A 21,037-nucleotide genomic window follows, 5' to 3' on the forward strand; every position below is an offset into this window, starting at 1 on the left:
CAAAAATAACATAAAATTATGTTATTGTAGAAAATGATCTGGTAGTAGTGGTACTACTGAGTTTGTCATTCTTTCTATGACTTTTCAGTGGACAGAGGTAGGAAATACATATTTTTAAAAGATTATATAATGAGTCCATACCAATATTTTCAATTCAGATGCAGGAGTACAGGGTTTATTACTTGATCTGAGTCTCCTTTATCCCTCACCAAAGGTCCTGCTTTTGTTGTTGTTGTTGTTTTGCAATACAGTGATAGCAAATTAATTTATTTAGTACTTTTAGAGGATTGATTTCAACTTTTGCCTACATCAGACCAGTTGATATTCAAAACTGCACCACCAGACTCTAAATGATTTGATCATGGCATGTTTCACATCATCAAAACCATCTGAATAGATCTGCTGAAATAATTTGTTTAAAGCTGCGTCTCCCTCCAACTTCTCATTTTTTCTTCTTTGATTTCACTGACCAATTTATCCCAATTTCTTACATAATGAGATGATGATGGATATAAATTCCTATGTCTGCTATGAACTGTTTTGGTTTAGGCACATCTCCTTGCCCCTTTAGTTTTTCCCATCTCACAGCCTCTGTCTTGATTTCATTTTCATTTTAATTTTTGTTGAAAGTACTTTAAATGTGCTCTGTTCTGGTATTATAGGATGAAGAAGTCTCAGTTTCAAATTGTAATCCTTTCCAGAAGGAAGTTTCACCAAAGCAGACAACTCTTTTTCTGAAAATTCCACATTTACATTATTCTTCTGAACATTCTTGATTTGAACATTCCTGATCACAAGTGTAATGATTACTTGAGATTGTGTTTGATACCAGTCATACTTGATTTTTGACTGATGAGTCCTCTGGGATGCAGACACCTCAGATTGTGATCCATTCTGAGATTCTTGACCTTTTAATCCAGAGAGTGAAATCAGGATCTGCACTCTCTAATTCCTGTCTTCCTAGAAAAGCTTCTAGAGCAGCAGCATAGTTTTTTTTTCATGGTATTCACATATCCCTTTTCTCAGCATAGCAGTGGAATTATTTAGATTAAGTTCAAGAGATTTCTTTGCATCAGCAACAGCATCACAGTAATTCCCAAGAAGAACGTGACAATAAGCTCTTTGACAATAATATTGTGCATCATCTGGTTTCTGTTCCAAAGCCTTAGTCAGCTTCTCTAATGCTGCCTGGGGGTCCTCATCAATCAGAGGACCTGATAAGCTCCAGGAAAACTTCTGGGCTGTTGTAGGTCCTACTGCAGCTGCTGCCATCCCTAATAATTGCTGTTGCAGTTAGAGCTGCCACCCCTGAGGTTACAAGCTGCCCCACTGCCCAAGGGGGAACTTCTCCAAAAATCCTGTTCTTAATGATATCGGTATAATTGAGTAGTTGCTTCAAACCTCAATACATCCAACAGTCACAATACCAATATTACCACTAACGTAGATTAGTGGAAACAGATTTAAGATTTTAGGGGGCACTTTTCCCCCTTAGGATATATACCAATAGGGATCTATGATCAAATACTTTACCATTTGAAAGAATTCCTGTGAGGTTATGCCACCAACTGAAGAACACATTTTGCTTTTGATTTTTAGAAGTTGCTTTTAAAAAAATTGTGCATATAAATTATGTAATTATATAATTATGTAAAATATTTATGTGGCTCCAAAGTCAAATCTATCAAACATGTTGTATTCTGAGAAATCTAACTCCTATCCATGTCTTCACAATATGCCAGAGTATATTGTATTGTCAAAATTGATTTTTGTCAACATGATAGGTGAGTATTCCAGTGTATTTTAATTTGCATTTCTCTTATTATGAGCTATATTGAACATTTTTTCATGTTTGAGGGTCATTTGCATTTCCTTTTGTTATTTCATTCATTTTAAAAATTGTGTTATTGGCCCTTTCTTCCTCCACTTCCTCCTTCCTTTTTTTTCTCTTCTCCCCTTTTCTTCCTTTTCTACTCTTCCTCCTCATCCTCAGCCTTCTCTTCCTCCCTCTTCCCTTCCTTCCTCTTTTTTCCCAACTTCTCCTTCTTTCTTGATTTATTAGAGCTATCGGTCCTTCCTTTATCTCTTAGTTCACTAATTTTAATTTAGGGTTAGGGATGTTATTTGTCTTTCTTACAGATTAAAATGTTGTTTAGTCTTCTCATACCTCTTTTTAATAATTACATTTTCTGTATAAGATCAGCTCATTTGAGAATTTTTTTCTTATTCAAGGCACTTGGTATCTTCTAACAAAAAGTAAAACTTGATGCAAAAATAAAAAGGGAACATTTCTTCAAATAAGATAGACAAATAGCTTAAGGCTTCAAAGGGAACACAACTCTGTGGGGCTTTTGTTCTTTTTCCTAACTCATTTACCTGTTTTTTTGCATACAGGAACAAAAGTATACTGTGCAAATAAATGAACTGGAGGGACAGTTCCATCAAAAAGCTAGAGAAATTGGCATGATTCAGACAGAGCTGAAAACAATAAAACAATTCCAGAGGAGAAAAATCCAAGTGGAGAAAGAATTAGATGATGTAAGTTTATTTCTTTCTTTAAATAAAGGTGATTAGAATTAACTACAAGCATACCTCGGAAATATTGCAGGTTCGGTTCCAGAGTGCCACAATCAAGTGAATATCACAGTACTATACTTAATGTGTGCAAAAGCCTTCATAGACATTTATTCCTGTGAGATGGTAAAGGACTCCCTTTGACATTTCAGAGGTTATTTGAGAGAAAGCAGAAGATATAATGAGTGTGGCACTGGGTGCAAGTCTTATTTCTAAGACTTTTCTAAGCATTGATTTTTTTGTGACTTCACCAAATCTTAGCCAACACACCCTTCCACATTTATCAGCAACTAAACCTTTGGAGTGACTTCAATAAGAAACAAATTACAGGGGCGCCTGAGTGGCTCAGTTGGTTAAGCCTTTGCCTTCAGCTCAGGTCATGATCCCAGGATCTGGGATCAAGCCCCAAGCTGGGCTCCCTCCTCAGTGGGGAGTCTGCTTCTCCCTCTCCCTGCTGCTTACACTCTTTCTCTCTCTCAAATAAATAAACAAAATCTTAAAAAAAAAAAGAAACAAACAAACAAATTACAGTTCTTGGGAAACATTAGGGGCAAAGTAGCAAAGTCCTAAAGGAAAATAGGTTTAGACTGATGAAGGATGATTTTAGAACATTTTAGAAGGTTCTCTGGTTAAGGGTGGGCAGGGTGAGGAAAACTGAGTACTTTCAGAAAGTTTCTCTGACCTTGCTATGCTTTTTCTCTTACTTTCCATCCCCTCAGCTCAGAATATAGTTTTATTGCATTAGTAATAATGTAATAAATGGCACATTTATGCAGGGGATAGTAGCTGAAATCAGCTTTGTGACTTCGGGCAAGTTACTTAACCTCTCTATACCTTGGTTGCCTGATCTGTAAAATAAGGATAATAAGGGTTACTCATAGACTCGTAGGGTTACTGTAAAGGCTACATGAGTTCATATATTTAAAGTGCTTAAAGTAGTGTATATCATATAAGTGAAAATTATATTTATAGTGGCATGTAGCTCTCTGAGGACAAAAGTCCTGATTTGTAGCATTTGCTGATTTCCTTGGTATAAATACTTGTATTATGGCCAATTTCAAGCTACAAACACTTTAACAACATGCTAGCAAAATTCCTGGTATGAGCCCGCTCTAACGTGCAACTGAACATTGCCGCTATTACCAGTAATAAGAGTATTATCACCTAAGACAACCGTATTTCATGTAGTGGAGGGGCTGAAAGTTGATGCTCTGAAGTCAGGCTGCTAGAGTATACTGTTTTTACTACTTGGGTATCTTGTTAAATTTCCTCATCTAAAACATGGAGGTGAGAATAATGGTACCAACTTTAAAGGGTCATTGTGAAGACTAAATGAAATAATCTGTTTTAAATGCATAGCACTGTGTGGTAAATATTACCTGTTGTTGCTGATCCTGCTGCATTATTACTACTGCTAAAATTATGATTATAGCCATGAGTATTATTTAAGGCCCTTCCACCGTCCCTTTTAGTGCCTCTCACTCTTGGGCATGGTGTTCTCCAAGCATGCAATGCCTCTCAAGCCCTCCTTGGGCTACCCAGAGCCCTGTTTAACAAGAACAAGCTTTGATGGGAAACCAGAGTTCCTGCATCCTATTTCTGTTTACCTTTTAGCTGATCACGAAATCCAAAGAGTATATGCGAAATGAATAAGTCAGATAAGACAATGTAGTGTTTGAAATTATGGACTTCATGTCCTGGTTCTGCAGCTGATAGCTGTATGGCTTTGGATAGTCTGTTAACTTCTCTTGAGTCTCAGGTTCTTCACCTGTAAAATGTAGCTGTAATATCACCTGCCTCCTCTTAGAGATGTTGTGTGGGTTAAATAATGTAATGTGTGTAAAATACTTAGCACACTCATTCCTATTAATCCCTGGTAAAAGTAGTAGCATAGTAGTTATTGATGTTTGCTTGTTTTAATTATATAGCTTTAAAAATCTTAGTAGAGGGATGCCTGGGTGGCTGAGTCAGTTAAGCGTCTGCCTTCAGCTCAGGTCATGATTCCAGAGTCCTGGGATTGAATCCCACATCAGGCTCCCTGCTCAGAGGGGAGCCTGCTTCTCCCTCTAAATGCTGCTCCCCCTGCTTGTGGGCTCTCTCTCTCTCTGACAAATAAATAAAATCTTAAATAAATAAAAATCTTAGTAGAGTACTCTTAAAAGCTCTAATTAAAGGGATGATTTGGCACATTTCAGGCAAGGTAGGAAAGGGGAAAACACTTTCTTAGACTGGAGGAATGTGGAGGAATGTGTTTTAACTCTATCGTAATTGCAAAGTTATCCCAAAACCTTCCCGGTAGGCTTTGTTTATGAACCTGGTAACTTGTTGCTTTACAACTGGTCTTATAACTGTTTTATTTTATTTTTTATTTTTATTTTTATTTATTTATTATGTTATGTTATGTTGGTCACTGTACAGTACATCATTAGTTGTTTTTTTTTAAAGATTTTTTATTTATTTATTTGACACACAGAGAGATAGAGAACACAAGCAGGTAGAGCAGCAGGCAGAGGGAGAGGGAGAAGCAGGCTCCCTGCTGAGCAGGGAGTCTGATGCGGGACTTGATCCCAGGACCCTGGAATCATGACCTGAGCCGAAGGCAGATGCTCAACCGACTGAGCCACCCAGGCATCCCCATCATTAGTTTTTGATGTAGTGTTCCATGATTCATTATTTGCATATAACTGTTGCTTTAAAATTGTTCTTAATTTTTTAGGGATGCCTGGGTGGCGCAGTCAGTTGGGTGTCTGCCTTCGGCTCAGATCATGATTCCAGGTCCTGGGATCAAGTCCCGCATCGGACTCCCTGCTCAGCAGGGAGCCTGCTTCTCCCTCTCCTTCTGCTGTGCTCCCTCTCTCTCTCTGTCAAATAAATAAAACCTTAAAAAAAAGAAAAATAAAGTATTAAAATTGTTCTTAATTTTTTTAAAAAGATTTTATTTATTTATTTGAGAGAGAGAGAGAATGAGCCGGGGCGGGGGCAAAGGGAGAGAGAAAGAGAGAAGCCAGCTCCCTGCTTGCTGAACAGGAAGCCTGACGTGGGCCTGGATTCCAGGACCTGGAGATCATGACCTGAGCTGAAGGCAGATACTTAACTGACTGAGCCACCCAGGCACCCCTAAAACTGTTCTTAATTTCTGTAGCTCACCATTATACAAGCTCCTTTGAAGTATTTTCAGAGGAACTCTCTCCTTCTATGAGTTTCCAGACCTTTTTCTTTTTTTTAAGATTTTATTTATTTATTTGACAGAAAGAAAGAGAGCACAGCAGGGGCAGCAGCAGAGGGAGAGGGAGAAGCAGGCTCTCCATTGAGCTGAAAGCCCGATGCGGGGCTCAAAACCAGGATCCTGGGATCATGACCTGAGCCGAAGACAGACATTTAACTGACTGAGCCACCCAGGCCCCCTATGTTTCCAGACCTTTAAAGTCCTTAAAAGAGCAGTTGTATAACTGTCTTCTCTAGTTATTTTATATTTGTGTTGTTCTTTAATTTTGTAAACTGAGGAGAATAAAAGGAATCAAATCATCTATTTGTGTATGTCCTTGTCACTCCTCACTAGTTCCTAGGTTAGTACTTAATAATAAAACTTGCAGGGTGCCTGGGTGGCTCAGTCAGTTAAGTGTCTGATTCTTGATCTCAGCTCCCGTCTTGATCTCAGGATCATGAGTACAAGCCCTGCATTGGGCTCCAGGCTGGGCATGGGGCCTCTTAAAAAAAAAAAAAAAATAATAATAATAATAAAACTTGCTAAATGAGTGATATAAGGCAACCATCTAAAACTAAATCCTTTCATGGAATTCATAGAATCATAGAACTGGAAGAAACTTTAGGCCTATTTAAGCCATTCTACAGACAAGAAAACAGACACAAAGATATTAAGTGACTTTCATGGTAAGTTGTAGAGCTGGCTGCAGAAGCCTGGTGATCTGAATCCCAGTCCAGTACCTCTAGCCCTGCTCCCTCTATTTTTTCACCTGCATTAGTAACCTGTTACTGCAGAAAAAATTACCCCCAAATCTAGAGCTCAAAACCATAATAAACATTTGTTAAAAGCACAATTTCCATGGGTCAGAAATTTGGGAGCAGTTTAACTGGGCAGTTCTGGTTCAGGGCCCTTCATGAAGTTGCAATCAAGGTATCAGCCAGGGTTTCAGTCATCTGGAGGCTAGGTGAGAGCCTGAAGATCTGTTCCCAGGTGCCAACTCACATGCTGTCAGGTTGGGGCCAATAATTACTGGGTGGCCTCAACATCTTCCCGTGGGGGCCTTACAGAGGGGCCCTGATTGTTCTCACAACGTGGTCAGTGACTTTACCCAAAGTGAGTAATCCCAAAGAAAGCCAGACAGAAGCTATCCCTTTCTTGAGCTAGCCTTAGAAATCATAGAAGTTGTGGATATATTTTAAAACCACCACAGTCCGAAGTCTGTATTGATGCAGGAATGTTCTGATCACCTCCCTGAAGATCTTCTTTAGGATTTCTCTGTTGTAAAACCAGCATTGTCCAGATGTCTTGGTGTGAAAGTCAAGACCCTACACCTACTTTGGAACATTAATTTTCTCCTTTTACTACACCTCCCCATGTGCACCCCATTTAATCCACCCAGACTGGATATTTACTCATCCCTGAAGTCTTTTCTGCTATTTTTAAATAGTTACACTGTTTCTTTTGTCTGGAATATACTTCCAATAGATCTTTATCCATTAAAATTTTACCCATTCTTCAAAGGCTCAGCTCAAATGCATGTTCTCCATAAGGTGGTCCCTGAAAGTCATGTTTAAAAGTATTAACTTTCCTAAAAAAAAAAAAGGTAATAATTTTCTTCCTTCCATTCATGATAGCTTGGATGAAATTTGAGGGTGTTGGGGTGCCTGGGTGGTGTTGGGGCGCCTGGGTGGTTCAGTTGGTTAAGCGACTGCCTTCGGCTCAGGTCATGATCCTGGAGTCCCGGGATCGAGTCCCTCATTGGGCTCCCTGCTCAGCAGGGAGTCTGTTTCTCCCTCTGACCCTCCCCCCTCTCATGTGCTCTCTCTCTCTCTCATTCTCTCTCTTTCAAATAAATAAATAAATAAATCTTTAAAAAAAAAAAAGAAACTTGAGGGTGTTATATTAAGTGAAATAAATCAGAAAGATAATAATAATAAAACTTGCTTAATGAGTGATATAAGGCAACCATCTATGATGGTTGATATCACTTATATGTGGAATCTAAAAAGAGCTGAACTCAGAGAAACAGTAGATTAGAGGTTATCACAGCTGGCAGGGAGGGGGATATGAGGAGATACTGGTCAAAGGATACAAACTTCCAGTTCTAAGATTGACAAGTTCTGGGGAATCTAATGTATAGCATGGTGATTAGAGCTAATAATCTTGTATTATATACTTGAAAATTGCTAAGAAAGTAGATCTTAAGTGTTTTTACCACAAAAAAGAAATGACAACTATGTGACAGTATGGAGGGGTTAGCTAATGCTATGGTGGTAATCATTTCGCAATATATAAGTGTGTCAGATCAACACATTGTACACCTTAGATTTATACAATGTTATATGTCAATTTACCTCATAAAGCTGGAAAAAAGAGAAAAAATAAAAAGATTATTAGCAAAAAAAGTAATAATTTTCTTTGTGTGTTTTCACAGCATTTTGTATCTCTTTTATACACTTTAGCCCATTCTACCTTGACATATTTATCATTTGTCTTATCTCCCCTGCTAGATTACAATCTTTGAGGCATGAACAGTGTTGTTCCTTTGTATTCATTGAAATACAAGATACACAGTAATGCTCAATGAATCTTTGTTAAATGCTGAGTAGGTCTTTTCATTAAAAATGTAATTGCAGGAATATCAAGTTTCTATTAACTAGATGGGAGGAATCCTTTCATAATGTATATGTATATCAAATCATCATAATATACACGTGAAATACTTTACTGTTAATAATTCCTCAAAAAAGCTTAAAATTTTTCTAAAAGGAATATCAAAAAAATTTTTAGACGAAAATGCTAAAGACTGAATCAAGTTAAGATCTGTAACTTTTTAGGAACTCTCAAAATAGCTATCGGAAGTATAGGTATACATTCTGAATCAAAGTGAATCAACTAGTGCATATTCTTGTGGGCCGCAGTATGATTTCTTAAGAACAATTTTGCCACCTAATGGAGAAATAGATTTCAGACTTTTCAAAAAGGGCCATGGGCCAGGAAGACTTAAAATTCAAAGGCAAAAGATACTGGCTTATGGGAAAAAATAAGGTGGTTCTCTGGAATCCCAAATATGGAAGAATTAAGGCAGGTGTAGGGACCCATGAACTTAAAATGGGAAGAGGGTGTATACATAAAGGAAGAAAATTAATTAAAGTGTGTGTATAGAATTCACTATACAAATTAAAAGAGGCTAATTAAATTTAGATGATCACAAGGTATTCAAAGCATGAATTTTAAAGAAAAAATGATATCTATGTGATTAACAGAAGGAGTGTACATTGGTAGGTTGCAGTTATTATTTTTAATAATTTGTTTTAGTTTTTCTTCTTTTGACAAAGTGATAATACCCATTTCAGCAAATCTAGCTGACAAAAAAGAAAATTAAAAGCTCTCCCTGACAATTATATTACCTAGAGATAACTGGTAAATATTTTGGTATATTTTCTTTCCATTTTTCTTCCTCTATGTAGAAACATTTAAAAATATGTGGTATTTTTTTTAAATGAGGTCATTATGTACAAACTGTTAACCTGACTTTTTTACTTTTATTGTGAACATTTTTCAAAACCATTACATACTTTTCTATAAAATCTTTTGACTAGATGCATAGAATTCCACTGGGTAGATGTATCATGATTTTTTAAAAAATATTTTATTTATTTATTTATTGAGAGAGAGAGAGAGAGGAGGGTGAGGAGCAGAGGGAGAGAGAGAGGAGAGAATCTCAAGCAAACTCCACGCTCAGCGCAGAGCCCGACACAGGGCTTGACCCCATGACCCTGAGATCATGACCTGAGCCAAAATCAAGAGTCCGAAGCTAAACCAACTGAGCCATACAGGCACCCCAATGTATCATGATTTATTAATTGGTCCCTTCTTGTTGGACATCTGAACTGTTTTCTTTTTTCTTTTTTAAAGAATATGTAACAATCTTTTTTTTTTTTAAAGATTTTATTTATTTGAGAGAGAGAGAACATGAGCAGTGGGGAGGGGCAGAGGGAGAGGGAGAAGCAGACTCCCCGCTGAGCAGGGAGCCTGATGTGGGACTCAATGTGGGACTCGATCCCAGGACCCTGAGACCATGACGTGAGCTGAAGGCAGATGCTTAACTAACTGAGCCACTCAGGTGCCCCTGGACTTCTTTCTAATTTTCCACTATTATACACCATGATGAACATCTAGTAACAATATTTTTCTACATCTGTAATTAGCATTTAGGGTAACTTCTTAGAGATGGAATTTTTTTTTTAAAGATTTTATTTATTTATTTGTCAGAGAGAGAGAGGCAGGCAGAGGTAGATACAGGCTCCCTGCTGAGCAAGGAGCCTGATGCGGGACTTGATCCCAGGACCCTGGGATCGTGACCTGAGCCGAAAGCAGACGCTTAACCAACTGAGCCACCCAGGCATCCCAATTAGAGGTGGAATTTATAGGTTAAAGAACATAAACTTTTAAAGGCTTTTGATAGGCATTACCTAATTATTTTTTGAAAGATTTGTTAATTTATGGATTTTTGAGGGAGTCCAATGGCATATGAAAGGTCCATCCCTGCACATGCGAAGATTAGATAGACATTTCCATAAACTTGTATATTGACATTAATTTTCAGTCTTTAACGATGTAAGAGGCCATTTTTTAAAAAGTTGTATGAGAAATATAGGGAGAAAGAACATCTGAAAGAGATCTTATGAAATGGAGATTTAATACAATTAGGACAGGAAAATTGTTAAGTATAAGGGAGGATAATAGTAGATATAATAATAACTAGGTTTTATATTAAACGGTTACTATTCTAGGTACTTTACATGTATTGTTTGTTATTTAATCCTTGCCACACCCTATGAGCTAGTTACTATTATTATTCTCTTTTTATTCCTGGGAACCTGAGACTTAGAGAAGTTAAGAGATTAGCCCAGAGTAAAACCGTTGGCAAGTGAGAAAGGCCTGTCTCTTGCGGAAACCCTTCTCTGCTGCCTTTTTTACGGCGTGAAGATTAGATTGAGTATGCTATTTCAGCCTGACTGATTGCCAGGAAATGTAGACTATAGAATCGTAGCTTTAAATTAGTTTACCTTTCTTTGCCTAGAAGAGTTTTATGTCCTTTTTATTCCATGTAAACATGTTTTGAGGACAGAAGGATCCATCTGTGGGAATCATAGGGAGATGTGTTTTAGATTAATACTAAGAAGAATTTTCTAAAAATGGGAACTATGAAATGCTAGTCTAATGAATTAATGAAGTTTGAATTAGTGATACTTCTGTCTGTAGCTATTTTTCTCATAGAAGGAATCCTATATCAAGTAGGAAATTGTATTTACTGTGACTCTTAAGATCCCTTTCTATTTTAAAATATTATTTTTTTAAAGTTTATTTATTTAAGTAATCTTTACACCCAACATGGGCTTGAACTCATGACCCCAAGATCAAGAGTTGCATGCTCCTCCAACTGGGCTAGCCAGGTGCCCCAATTCTAAAATATTATGATTCTATGAGTCCACATGATATTTGAAAAATATGATTATGAGAACAACTTGTCCTGGGAACTATTGTTCATGAACAGCTTTTTTAAAAATTCAATACTGATCTTGTAAGTCTGTAGAAGATTGGTTGGAAAGCTGGTGCTCACGGGCAGGGACATGGAATTTTTCTGTATTCAGGATTAAGAAATAATGTATAACAGGGCGCCTGGGTGGCTCAGTTGGTTAAGCGACTGCCTTCGGCTCAGGTCATGATCCTGGAGTCCCGGGATCGAGTCCCACATCGGGCTCCCTGCTCAGCAGGGAGTCTGCTTCTCCCTCTGACCCTCCTCCCTCTCATGCTCTCTGTCTCTCATTCTCTCTCTCGCAAATAAATAAAATCTTAAAAAAAAAAAGAAATAATGTATAACAGAAAATGTTTCTTTATTGAGAATTTTCCAGGAATGTGCCTCAATCACCCCCATTTCCTATTGATCTTTTGTTGTTGTTGTTTTAATTACAGTTGAAGGAGAATTTAAGGAACACAGAGCGGAAACATCAGGAGACTCTTAGAAGATTGGAGGGCAAGTTTTTTGAAGAAAAGGTAGGACATTTTAGAGTTAATTAAGAAATATTTTGTTTTTAAAAAAAGAAATATTTTATTTACTAGAACGATATAAGTGTCTATATGCATATCAACCTTTCCTTTGGATCTTATTAGAGGAGGGTTTATCAAATCACAGCAGAAAAAAGAAAAAACAGAGAAAACAAAACTTGTTCAAGGTATCTCAATGTTTAGTCCTTTTTCCCCCTCCTAGAGATTCTTTTTTTTTTTTTTAAGATTTTTAAAAAAATTTATTTATTTGACACAGAGAGAGAGAGAGAGAGCACAAGCAGGGGGAGTAGCAGGCAGAGGGAGAGGGAGAAGCAGGCTCCCCGCTGAGCAAGGAGCCCAACACGGGGCTTGATCCCAAGACCCCGGGATCGTGACCTGAGCCGAAGTCAGACACTTAACCGACTGAGCCACTCAAGCGCACCTCTTTTTTTTTTTTAAAGATTTTATTTATTTATTTTTGAGAGAGAGAGAGAGAGGACAAACATGAGCAGGGGGAGGGGGAGAGGAAGGGGAATGGGCAGAGGCAGAGAGAGAAGCAAACTCCCCACTGAGCAGGGAGCCCAATGTGGGACTCAATCCCAGGACCCTGGGATCATGACCTGAGCCAAAGGCAGATGCTTAATGGACTGAGCCACCCAGGTGCCCCTAGTTAGAGATTCTTGAAATCCTCAAGAGGGATTGTCATCTTACCAAGGTTTCAAGACACACCCGCCTCAGCTTGGTGTTCCCTTGGTGGAAGAAGAGCGGCATGTACCACATTATATGGGGGGGGGGATGGGATGGGAGCTGTCACTCTGGTACTCATGAAGGTATTTCCCTAGTCAAGCCAAGCTAAACTAAGGATGTTAATAAAAGGGGGCTCAAAAATGTTCCTTAGCATATCACAAACTTCCATGTTTCTCCAATTAACATTGGATGTCTCCAATGTTAATTCTCCAAATTGTGGGAAGTGCATTGGAACACTTCTCTTCTGCACAATCTTTTCAGAGGACCCATGGTTTTTCTTTAATTCTTCTAATTTTTCATTCTTAGGAAGAACTGAACAGATTTTTTTCAGAAATTGGTAGGGACGTAGCAGGTTGAGGGTGGGGCAAATAAGTACTCACATCAGGTTTAGATAAAGGATTTGCTTCAAAAAGTGGCTCTGGATTTCCAGTTTATGTAGTGAATAACCTAGGAGTGGGGCAGGACCCGCATCTTGGTGCTTTCCCCCTGAGCACTTCCTGGCACTGTTAGGAATGGAAGTCCTCAGAAATGGGCTGCTCTCAATTGCCTTTTCCTTCTATCCCACCCTAAGCTTGATCTCTTCCCTGCTAACTGTATTATTCTACAAACAAAGGTTAGGAGTGCTTGGTCCGTTTATAGAATACCTGACTGACAGTGCTTATATAAATAGGATTTTTCTGTCTGGAAGTAGGTGGCTGCTGGCCTTTCCTTCATAGTTGCAAGATGGTTAATGCAGCTCTAAGATTTGTCTGTGTTTAAGGCCAGAAGAAGGGAGGCTCCAGCTGTGTCTGTCCTTTTTGATCTGCAAACCATAAAAGCTTTCCCAGAAGCTCTTAGCAGATTTCTTCTTACATCTATCTCATTGGCCAGAACCATGTTATATTGGATGCTGGGAAAGTGTGTTGTTTTTCTAGACCCTAATGGAAGCTAGGAAGGAAAAGGGAGGATGGGAATGAGTGTTGGGATGGCCAGCCTCAGCAGTAGCCATCTCACCATGTTAGGGACAAACTCCCTGGTTAGGTACGAACTCCTACGCTGGTGTGAACCCCAGTGCTGCTGGTTTATGGCAGTGGGCTTTCCAGTAAGCCTGTTTATTCATCTCATACCGTAGCATGCTCCACCTGGTCATCCTTTCTGTTCCTTGAACCACCAAGCCCTTTCCCAATGGCATATTTTTGTACTTTGCTGTTCCTTTCTAGAATGTTCTTCCTCCAGCTCTGGCTCTTCTCATTCTTTTTTTTTTTTTAAAGATTTTTATTTATTTATTTATTTGACAGAGAGAGACAGTGAGAGAGGGAACACAGGGGGAGGGAACACAAGCAGGGGGAGGGAACACAAGCAGGAGGGAATGGGAGAGGGTGAGGGAGAAGCAGGCTTCCCGCTGAGCAGAGAGCCTGATGTGAGGCTGGATCCCAGGACTCCAGATCATGACCTGAGCTGAAGGCAGACACTTAACAACTGAGCCACCCAGGCTCCCCTGGCTCTTCTCATTCTTCAGAGATCAAATGTCATTTCCTCAGAGATAGATTCCCTAAACCCCAATCTAAAAGAATCTCCCTCAATTACTGTGTCATTACTTCGCTTACTACATTGACAGCATTTATCACAGTCCATTAATTCTCTTACTTGTCACACTGCCTGCTATGAATGTCTGCTCTGCCATTTACTAGCTATCTAACTCTGCGCAAGTCACTAACCTCTCCTTCCCTCCATTTCCTCAGTCCTTGTTTTGGGGGATAATAATAGTGTCTGATTCTTAGGGTTGTTGTGAGAAGTAAATAATAAATATAAAGCTCTTAGAACCAGGCCTGGCACATAGTAAATGCTCAATGCATTTTAATTATTATTGTTGCTTGGATCTCACCTAGAATATAAGGTGAGACTTTATCTGTTTTTTCACCACAGAATCTCCAGCATCTAAAAAATCTGGGCCAATATTAGTGCTCAATAGGAGTGTGTTGCATAAGTAAATAAATGACTCTTGCCACTTTGTATTTAGCAGAAATTTCTCCCAGCTCTGGGAGAAATACTTTCCAATACTGATGTAGATTTTTTTTTTTTTTTTGGTATTTTCATGTCATGTTCCTTCTTTAATGGGGAGACCTGGAGGTATCCTGAGGTTCCCGTGTTCACACTCTCCTCTTTGCTAGCTCCTCCACCAGTACTTGGAGCTCTTCACATCAGGTCATGTGACAGGAGTATTTTATTTGACATTATGAAATCAATACTTCACTTTTTGATGTGTAAATTTGTTAGAAATATAACTCTGTATTAAAATAGCCTCTTTTCTTTTTTAGCACCGATTAGAACAAGAGGCTGAAAAGAAGATAATAATGCTGGCAGAGAGAGCTCACCATGAAGCTGTTGTGTAAGAGACTGCTGTCTCCTTTTCCTTTCTCATAGCCTCTCTGACCTCTTTGCTGGTGTTTTGTTATTATGTTGTCTTCCCCCTTCTCTCCCGGTTTGCTTTCTTCAAATATTTTTGTTTACTTTCCCTCACTGTTTCTTTCTCTTTGTGTCCTGGCTCCTTTCCCACCCACCCTTTCTGTACCAGGGTGGTGTAGAGGAAAGAACCCCAGCTTTCAATTTAGACTTTGGTTCCCAATATGTATACTTACTGACTGACTGACTGACTGTCAGAAGATTTCCTAAAGTTTTTGAAATTAAATTTCTTCACCTAAAAATGCAGATAATCATAGCAACTGTACAGAGTTGTCATGAGGTATGTTAGTGACAATAACAATTGTATTGTGTTAATAAATAAACTCCCAAGTCTCAGTGCTTTAGTTCTTGCTCACTTAACAATCCAATATGAGTCTGATAGCTCTACTTGAGTGGTGATTCAGAAACCAGGGCTGCTTCCATCTTGGACTTCTTCACATCCAGTCATATGGACAGGAGAGAGCATGGGAAACTCCTGTCTGCTCTTAACTGCCTGGGACTGGAAGTAACACATAACTTTTCACTTTCCTGTTGATGAGAACTTAGTCACAAGATTCCCACCTAACTGTTGAGTACCCACCATTAACTAAATAAGTGGTGGGCATTATTTTTAATATTGGGGGATAAGGCAATCATTGTTTTAGTTTCATAATATCTAATACTTAGGCCTGTGTTTTGGGATCTTATATCTATCTATTTCAGGCAATTGAACAATGCTGGAAGAGCTGTTTTTAAAGAGAATGTTTATCTCCAGAAAGCTCTTGCATATCATCTGAAGGAAGCTGATGCTCTACAAAAAAACTCCCAGAAGTTGCAAGAGACTCAGACTTTCCTTTTACATCAAAAGGTTCCCACTCCATTTAGACTTCATTTCCTATCTTTCTGCTATTTGTTTGTTTAAGGATTGGGTTGGCAAATATGAAAAATTGAGTATAATAAGGACAATGGGACCATTTTTCTTCTGTCTGGGTAATGTACCTTTCTTATCTGAAAGGATTAATTACAAGAATGACATAAGAAGCATTCGACTTGGCTTTATAAAGAATGTATCACATAAATAACTCCTATCCTCTACTACCTCAGAATACTCATTTTACTTTGCTTAGCTAAGAGTCGGTCTCTGAATCACTTCGGAATAGGTTCAGCTGTAACAGCCCTGACGACAATGGCTTTACCATGTAAGGGTTTATTCGCGCCCCTAAGGGAAGTCTGGAGGTTAGCAATCCAGAGCTAGAATGGTAGCGCCACAAAGCCAACAGGGCTGTTTCCTTGATTCTAGCAGTGTGTGGCTGACAGCCCCAAAGTCACCTCATGGCCCAAAGCAGCTGCTAAAACTCTAACCATTACTCAGACAGCAGGAAGGAAAAAGGACAAGGAGGAAAAAAAGTATGCCCCTCCCTTTAGAGGTCTTCCTGGAAGTCCTGCACACACTTCTACTTACATTTCATTGACCAGAACTTAGCCACATGGCTTTGCTGAACTGTGAGGGGGACTGAGAATTTTCAGTTGGGCTTCCTGCTTTCCTGAATAAAATTAGAGTTTTATCACTAAGGAGGAAAGGGAAAATGAAAAAAAAAAGAAAAAGAAAAAGAAATAGGCAACTAGCCTATGGCCGATTTCCAGTATATAGTTGTTAATGTGTTACTGTATAGTCTTACTGATTTTGAAATTACCCTTTCCATAGTACAAAATATTTAAACTTTCAGAATTTTAAAGGAAGGACAGTTTCTTACTTAGGAAAAGTAGTGGCCTTCACAAGCCCAGAGAAGAACCCTCAGATGTTTTTTACTCTCCATACACAGAACACCAAATATCACCATCTCAACCTGGCATCAAATTTAAATCTCCTGAAGTAATGAAATTTAGTAAGGAACTTTTAAGTTCTGAAATTGACTAAAAAAACCTCTCACCTCTCTCATCTTTGTTTTTAGGAGATCAATGATCTGTTGGTTAAGGAAAAGATTATGCAACTTACCCAGCAAAGATTGCAAATCCAAACTCTTCAGAAGAAGGTGGTAAACTTGGAGACTGCCCTGAGTTGTATGACCAGAGAGTTTGAGATTGAAGTTTGTAAAATGCAGCAACAGACAATGATAGAGAACAAAGCAGGGCGGGTTGAAATTGACAAGCTGCAGCAACTTCTCCAGATGAAGGACAGAGAACTGAATCGAGTAAAGAAGCTGGCCAAGAACATACTGGATGAGAGAACAGAAGTGGAAAGTTTCTTTTTAGATGCTCTACACCAAGTGAAGCAACAGATCCTATTTAGCAGGAAGCATTATAAACAGGTAGCTCAAGCTGCTTTCAATTTTAAAATGAGAGAGGCATGTGCAGGAAGAACAGAATATCCCAAAATCCGAACGTTTGATGGCAAAGAGCACAGCACCAATAGTGTGAATCAAGATCTTATGGAGGCTGAGAAATGGTACTAATCATGCCTTTAATATTTTATCTTTTGTGCTATTTTTGTGTCCTTTAGAGAAATAAGAACCCTCAGAAGTTCAGTTTGCTAATATCTAAATATTGAATAGATTACTCACTAAGTTATTTGAGGACAGGAACTATCTTACTCATCTTTATAACCCCTATGTTTAGGACAGTGTGTGGGGCTTAGTAGGTATTCTTAGTAGATTCCCTTTCTTCATCACAGAGACTTCTTAAAGAGACTGATCATTTGTTCCATAGAATGTCATTGTAATATCTTTTAATGTGTTCTTTTATTTTACTTTCTGTAAACTCATTATAAAGGTTTGATCAGATTCAGTTTAAACATTTTTGATAAGCATACTTTCACAAATATTTTGTAATGTTTCCTTTACTATTCTGAGATGAAATTCATAGGTAATAATATCTAACTAAACATATACTTTAAAAAACCAATATAACAGTTCATAATAATTCTTTATTGTACAGAACTGTCCCATGGATTGGAGGACATCCAGTAGTGGGTCCCCATCATTGTATTAACCGAAAGTCCCCCCAAGTTTCCAAAATATACTCCAGAGATCTACTGCCACTGTAATAAAGGTAGCAGGATGCTTGAGACAGTTGCAGACTGTATACAATGATTGCTTCCTGTTAGCATTTTTGTTTGTCAGTGCACTCTTAACCCATAAATTATAGTGCATTTTAAAGATTATTCTGAAAAAAAAGTCTTTTTTTTTTTTTTAAGATTTTATTTATTTGACAGAGAGAGCACAAGCAGAGGGAGAGAGAGAGAGGCAGGCTCCCTGCTGAGCAAGGAGATCCCAGGACCCTGGGATCATGACCCAGGCTGAAGGCAGCCGCTTAACCGACTGAGCCACCCAGGCGTCCCACTGAAAAAAAAGTTTTATATCCCAGGGCAATTAGGTTCTTCAAAGGCCTTAACTCAAGAAACTTAAAAGGACTCCCTTCTACTATGTACTAAACATCTTGTTAACAGTGCTTCCAAATGAGTTTTCTGCTTTGTTTTATAATGGACTAATTTGTAGGTTCTTTTAAATTATATAGCGGTTGGGAAGGTTGGACATGGTCTGTGGCTTCTGAAAGACAAGACTCTTCTTCAAAAATATCCATACTATGACTTTTAAAAACTTTTTGCCATATTCAGAAGTCTGTTACTTCTGTTACCAAGAGGTTCGCTGTAATTTCCTTTTTTTAAATTTAATATGTCAAGCAAGTTGAGTCCCTACCATACATAAGGCAGTTTCTTTTATATTTTTGTCTCCAAAGTGGTAAGTAAGTTTTCAGAGGGAGGTATATAAAATGATTCTCCACATTGTTATTGCAGAAACTGGGCTCTTCTTCTTCTGCCCTCTGTGTGACATTTTTGCTACTGAACAACTTCTCATCTTAACCTCAGTGTTCTATTGCCTGTACCAGCAGGGCAGAAATGGTGATTAAAATATTACATCATCTGCTTAAGAGGCAGATTGGGGAAGGAAAGTTGAAGTATACGGTGATCATAAGGCAAAAGCTAAACTTTTATTTTTTTTAAGATTTTTTTTTTTATTTGAGAGAGAGAGAGGGAGGGAGAGAGAGTGAGAGAGAGCACAAGAGGGGGTAGGGTCAGAGGGAGAAGCAGACTCCCTGCTGAGCAGGGAGCCCGACGCGGGACTCGATCCTGGGACTCCGGGATCATGACCTGAGCTGAAGGCAGTCGCTTAACCAACTGAGCCACCAGGCGCCCAAAACCTAAACTTTTAAAGAAAACTACCCCAATTGACCTATGTGCAAAAACGTTTCTTCCATGGTACAACATCAGTATTCTCTACAGTGTCAGCCACCTTTCATAAATAGCAAATAGACTATGAATCCTCTGGGAAAGTGATAGTGTAGATAAAGACCTGCCTGGAAAGCTTAGCTGCAGATTTATTTGGAGTTAAGAAAATAGGCTAGATAAGTTATGTGTTATTTTCTAAATGTACCTCTTATCACTCTGTTTTCACAGCAAAATATCTGATACAAAAAGATGTTAAAAGGAGTTTAGCAATAATCTCACCTTGTAAATGTTCTTTGTTGTTGTATTGTTCCTTTTGTATTGCGATGCATGTTATATTACAACTTTCTAATTTGCTTACTGTTTGAGCACAAACCTTTTTCTTATTATAGTTTTTCTTATTTTTATCTTAATGACTACATAACATTTCAGAATGGCTAGCATATTGATATCCTTTTCAACTTTATGATTTTGTAGCGGACACAGTTTGCTTTGTAGTCATTACATTTGGAAGCCTCTTAATATTCATTTATGGTTTGGAAATTTTCTCGTGTTTACATAGTTCATATTTTTTAAAAAGATGAGATGCTTACTTTGGCTATATTTTTGTTTCATTTTTTATCTTTGAAATTATTCAGGACCGATATTCAAGGAAATGTGGATATTGGAGATTTGACCTGGGAGCAGAAGGAGAAAGTCTTGAGATTGCTTTTTGCAAAAATGAATGGTTTTGTTCCTAGGTAACTCCTTATTTCTGTAGCGAAATACCAAATTGTTATCAAACCTAGAAACCATATAGGAAAATGAACTTATTCTCACTTAGGATTAGAGGAATGGGAAAGGACCAAATATCAAGTGGTCATACTGCTTAGCACCTGCCACTCACAGAGATGAAGAATGGGAGATGAATGAATAAGCACAAAAATGAAAGATGAGTTGGAATTAAAGGGGAGAGGAAAGAGACAGCTTAGATGTTGTAGGTAATGCTTGCTGAGAAGGTACAATGTTGCTAAGCTGAATGAATGGTCACCGAAGAGAAGCACAGTAATTGTTAGGATTTTATTGGTTTGCAAAGATAAGTAAATGATTTTAAAGCTGATTATTAATCAAGAGAATATCTAATACCAAGAAAAAGACCTAGAAAAGAAAACAGAAATCCACAGATATTCCAAGTAATTATTTTTAATGATTCATTTCACTCTCTTTCTCCTCTATGTTTTATCAGTGACTGTAACACTGGTAGTGAACTATAAAATGGCTATAATAAATCAACCACTTATTAATTGCTTACATGCTTGGTACTATGTTAGTTACTATGGGCATTCAAAAGAATTAAGAGACATTGCCCTTGATCTCAAAGAGTTTATAATCTAGTTGCCCAAACAAAACCAAACAGCAAAGAAAAACGTTAGGTGGCACAATAAAGTATCATCGGAGTTCAGACAGTATGTCAGTGGCCTACAGTAGTCAGGAAGACTGAAAGAGTATGACTCTGCGGGGTGCTTTGCAGGAGAGAGTAGTAGACAGAGTGGGAAGGGTACATCAGTCAAGGGGCTTAATACACAGCCTAAGCAGAAGCCCAGAGGTAGGAATGGAGGTGGGGTGTTTGGGGGACATTGAGGAAACACTTCCCAGCTTGAAGAAATTTGATGGTACCTTAAAAACCATGCAGAAAAACCCAAATCTTATGCCACTGTACATTCTAGAGTAGTGTAACACACTTTCCTTTTCTGCCTTGAAAGAATACAAGAGCAATAAGCCCTACTCTCATACTGTCTCACTGGAAGGGTTCACAGGCCACTGTTCTCAGAGCTGAT

The 21,037-nt window shown here is 38.3% G+C and overlaps 1 protein-coding gene and 1 pseudogene across 2 annotated transcripts in view; one reads left to right on the plus strand and one right to left on the minus strand.

The window, feature by feature from the left end:
* Positions 1-21,037, plus strand: part of BBOF1 (basal body orientation factor 1) — a 39,440-nt gene that overhangs the window by 11,001 nt on the left and 7,402 nt on the right. For both annotated transcript variants that reach the window (XM_032405559.1, XM_032405558.1), the window contains exons 4-9: positions 2,395-2,538; positions 11,759-11,839; positions 14,875-14,945; positions 15,722-15,866; positions 16,951-17,444; positions 19,859-19,960. In XM_032405559.1, the coding sequence (XP_032261450.1) occupies positions 2,395-2,538; positions 11,759-11,839; positions 14,875-14,945; positions 15,722-15,866; positions 16,951-17,444; positions 19,859-19,960 (1,037 nt within the window). The remainder of the gene's footprint in view (positions 1-2,394; positions 2,539-11,758; positions 11,840-14,874; positions 14,946-15,721; positions 15,867-16,950; positions 17,445-19,858; positions 19,961-21,037) is intronic.
* Positions 294-1,272, minus strand: LOC116632565 (annotated as a pseudogene).

This window comes from Phoca vitulina, unplaced genomic scaffold (genome assembly GCF_004348235.1).
Source record: "Phoca vitulina isolate PV1807 unplaced genomic scaffold, GSC_HSeal_1.0 scaffold7, whole genome shotgun sequence".
In the NCBI taxonomy this organism is placed as follows: Eukaryota; Metazoa; Chordata; class Mammalia; order Carnivora; family Phocidae; genus Phoca; species Phoca vitulina.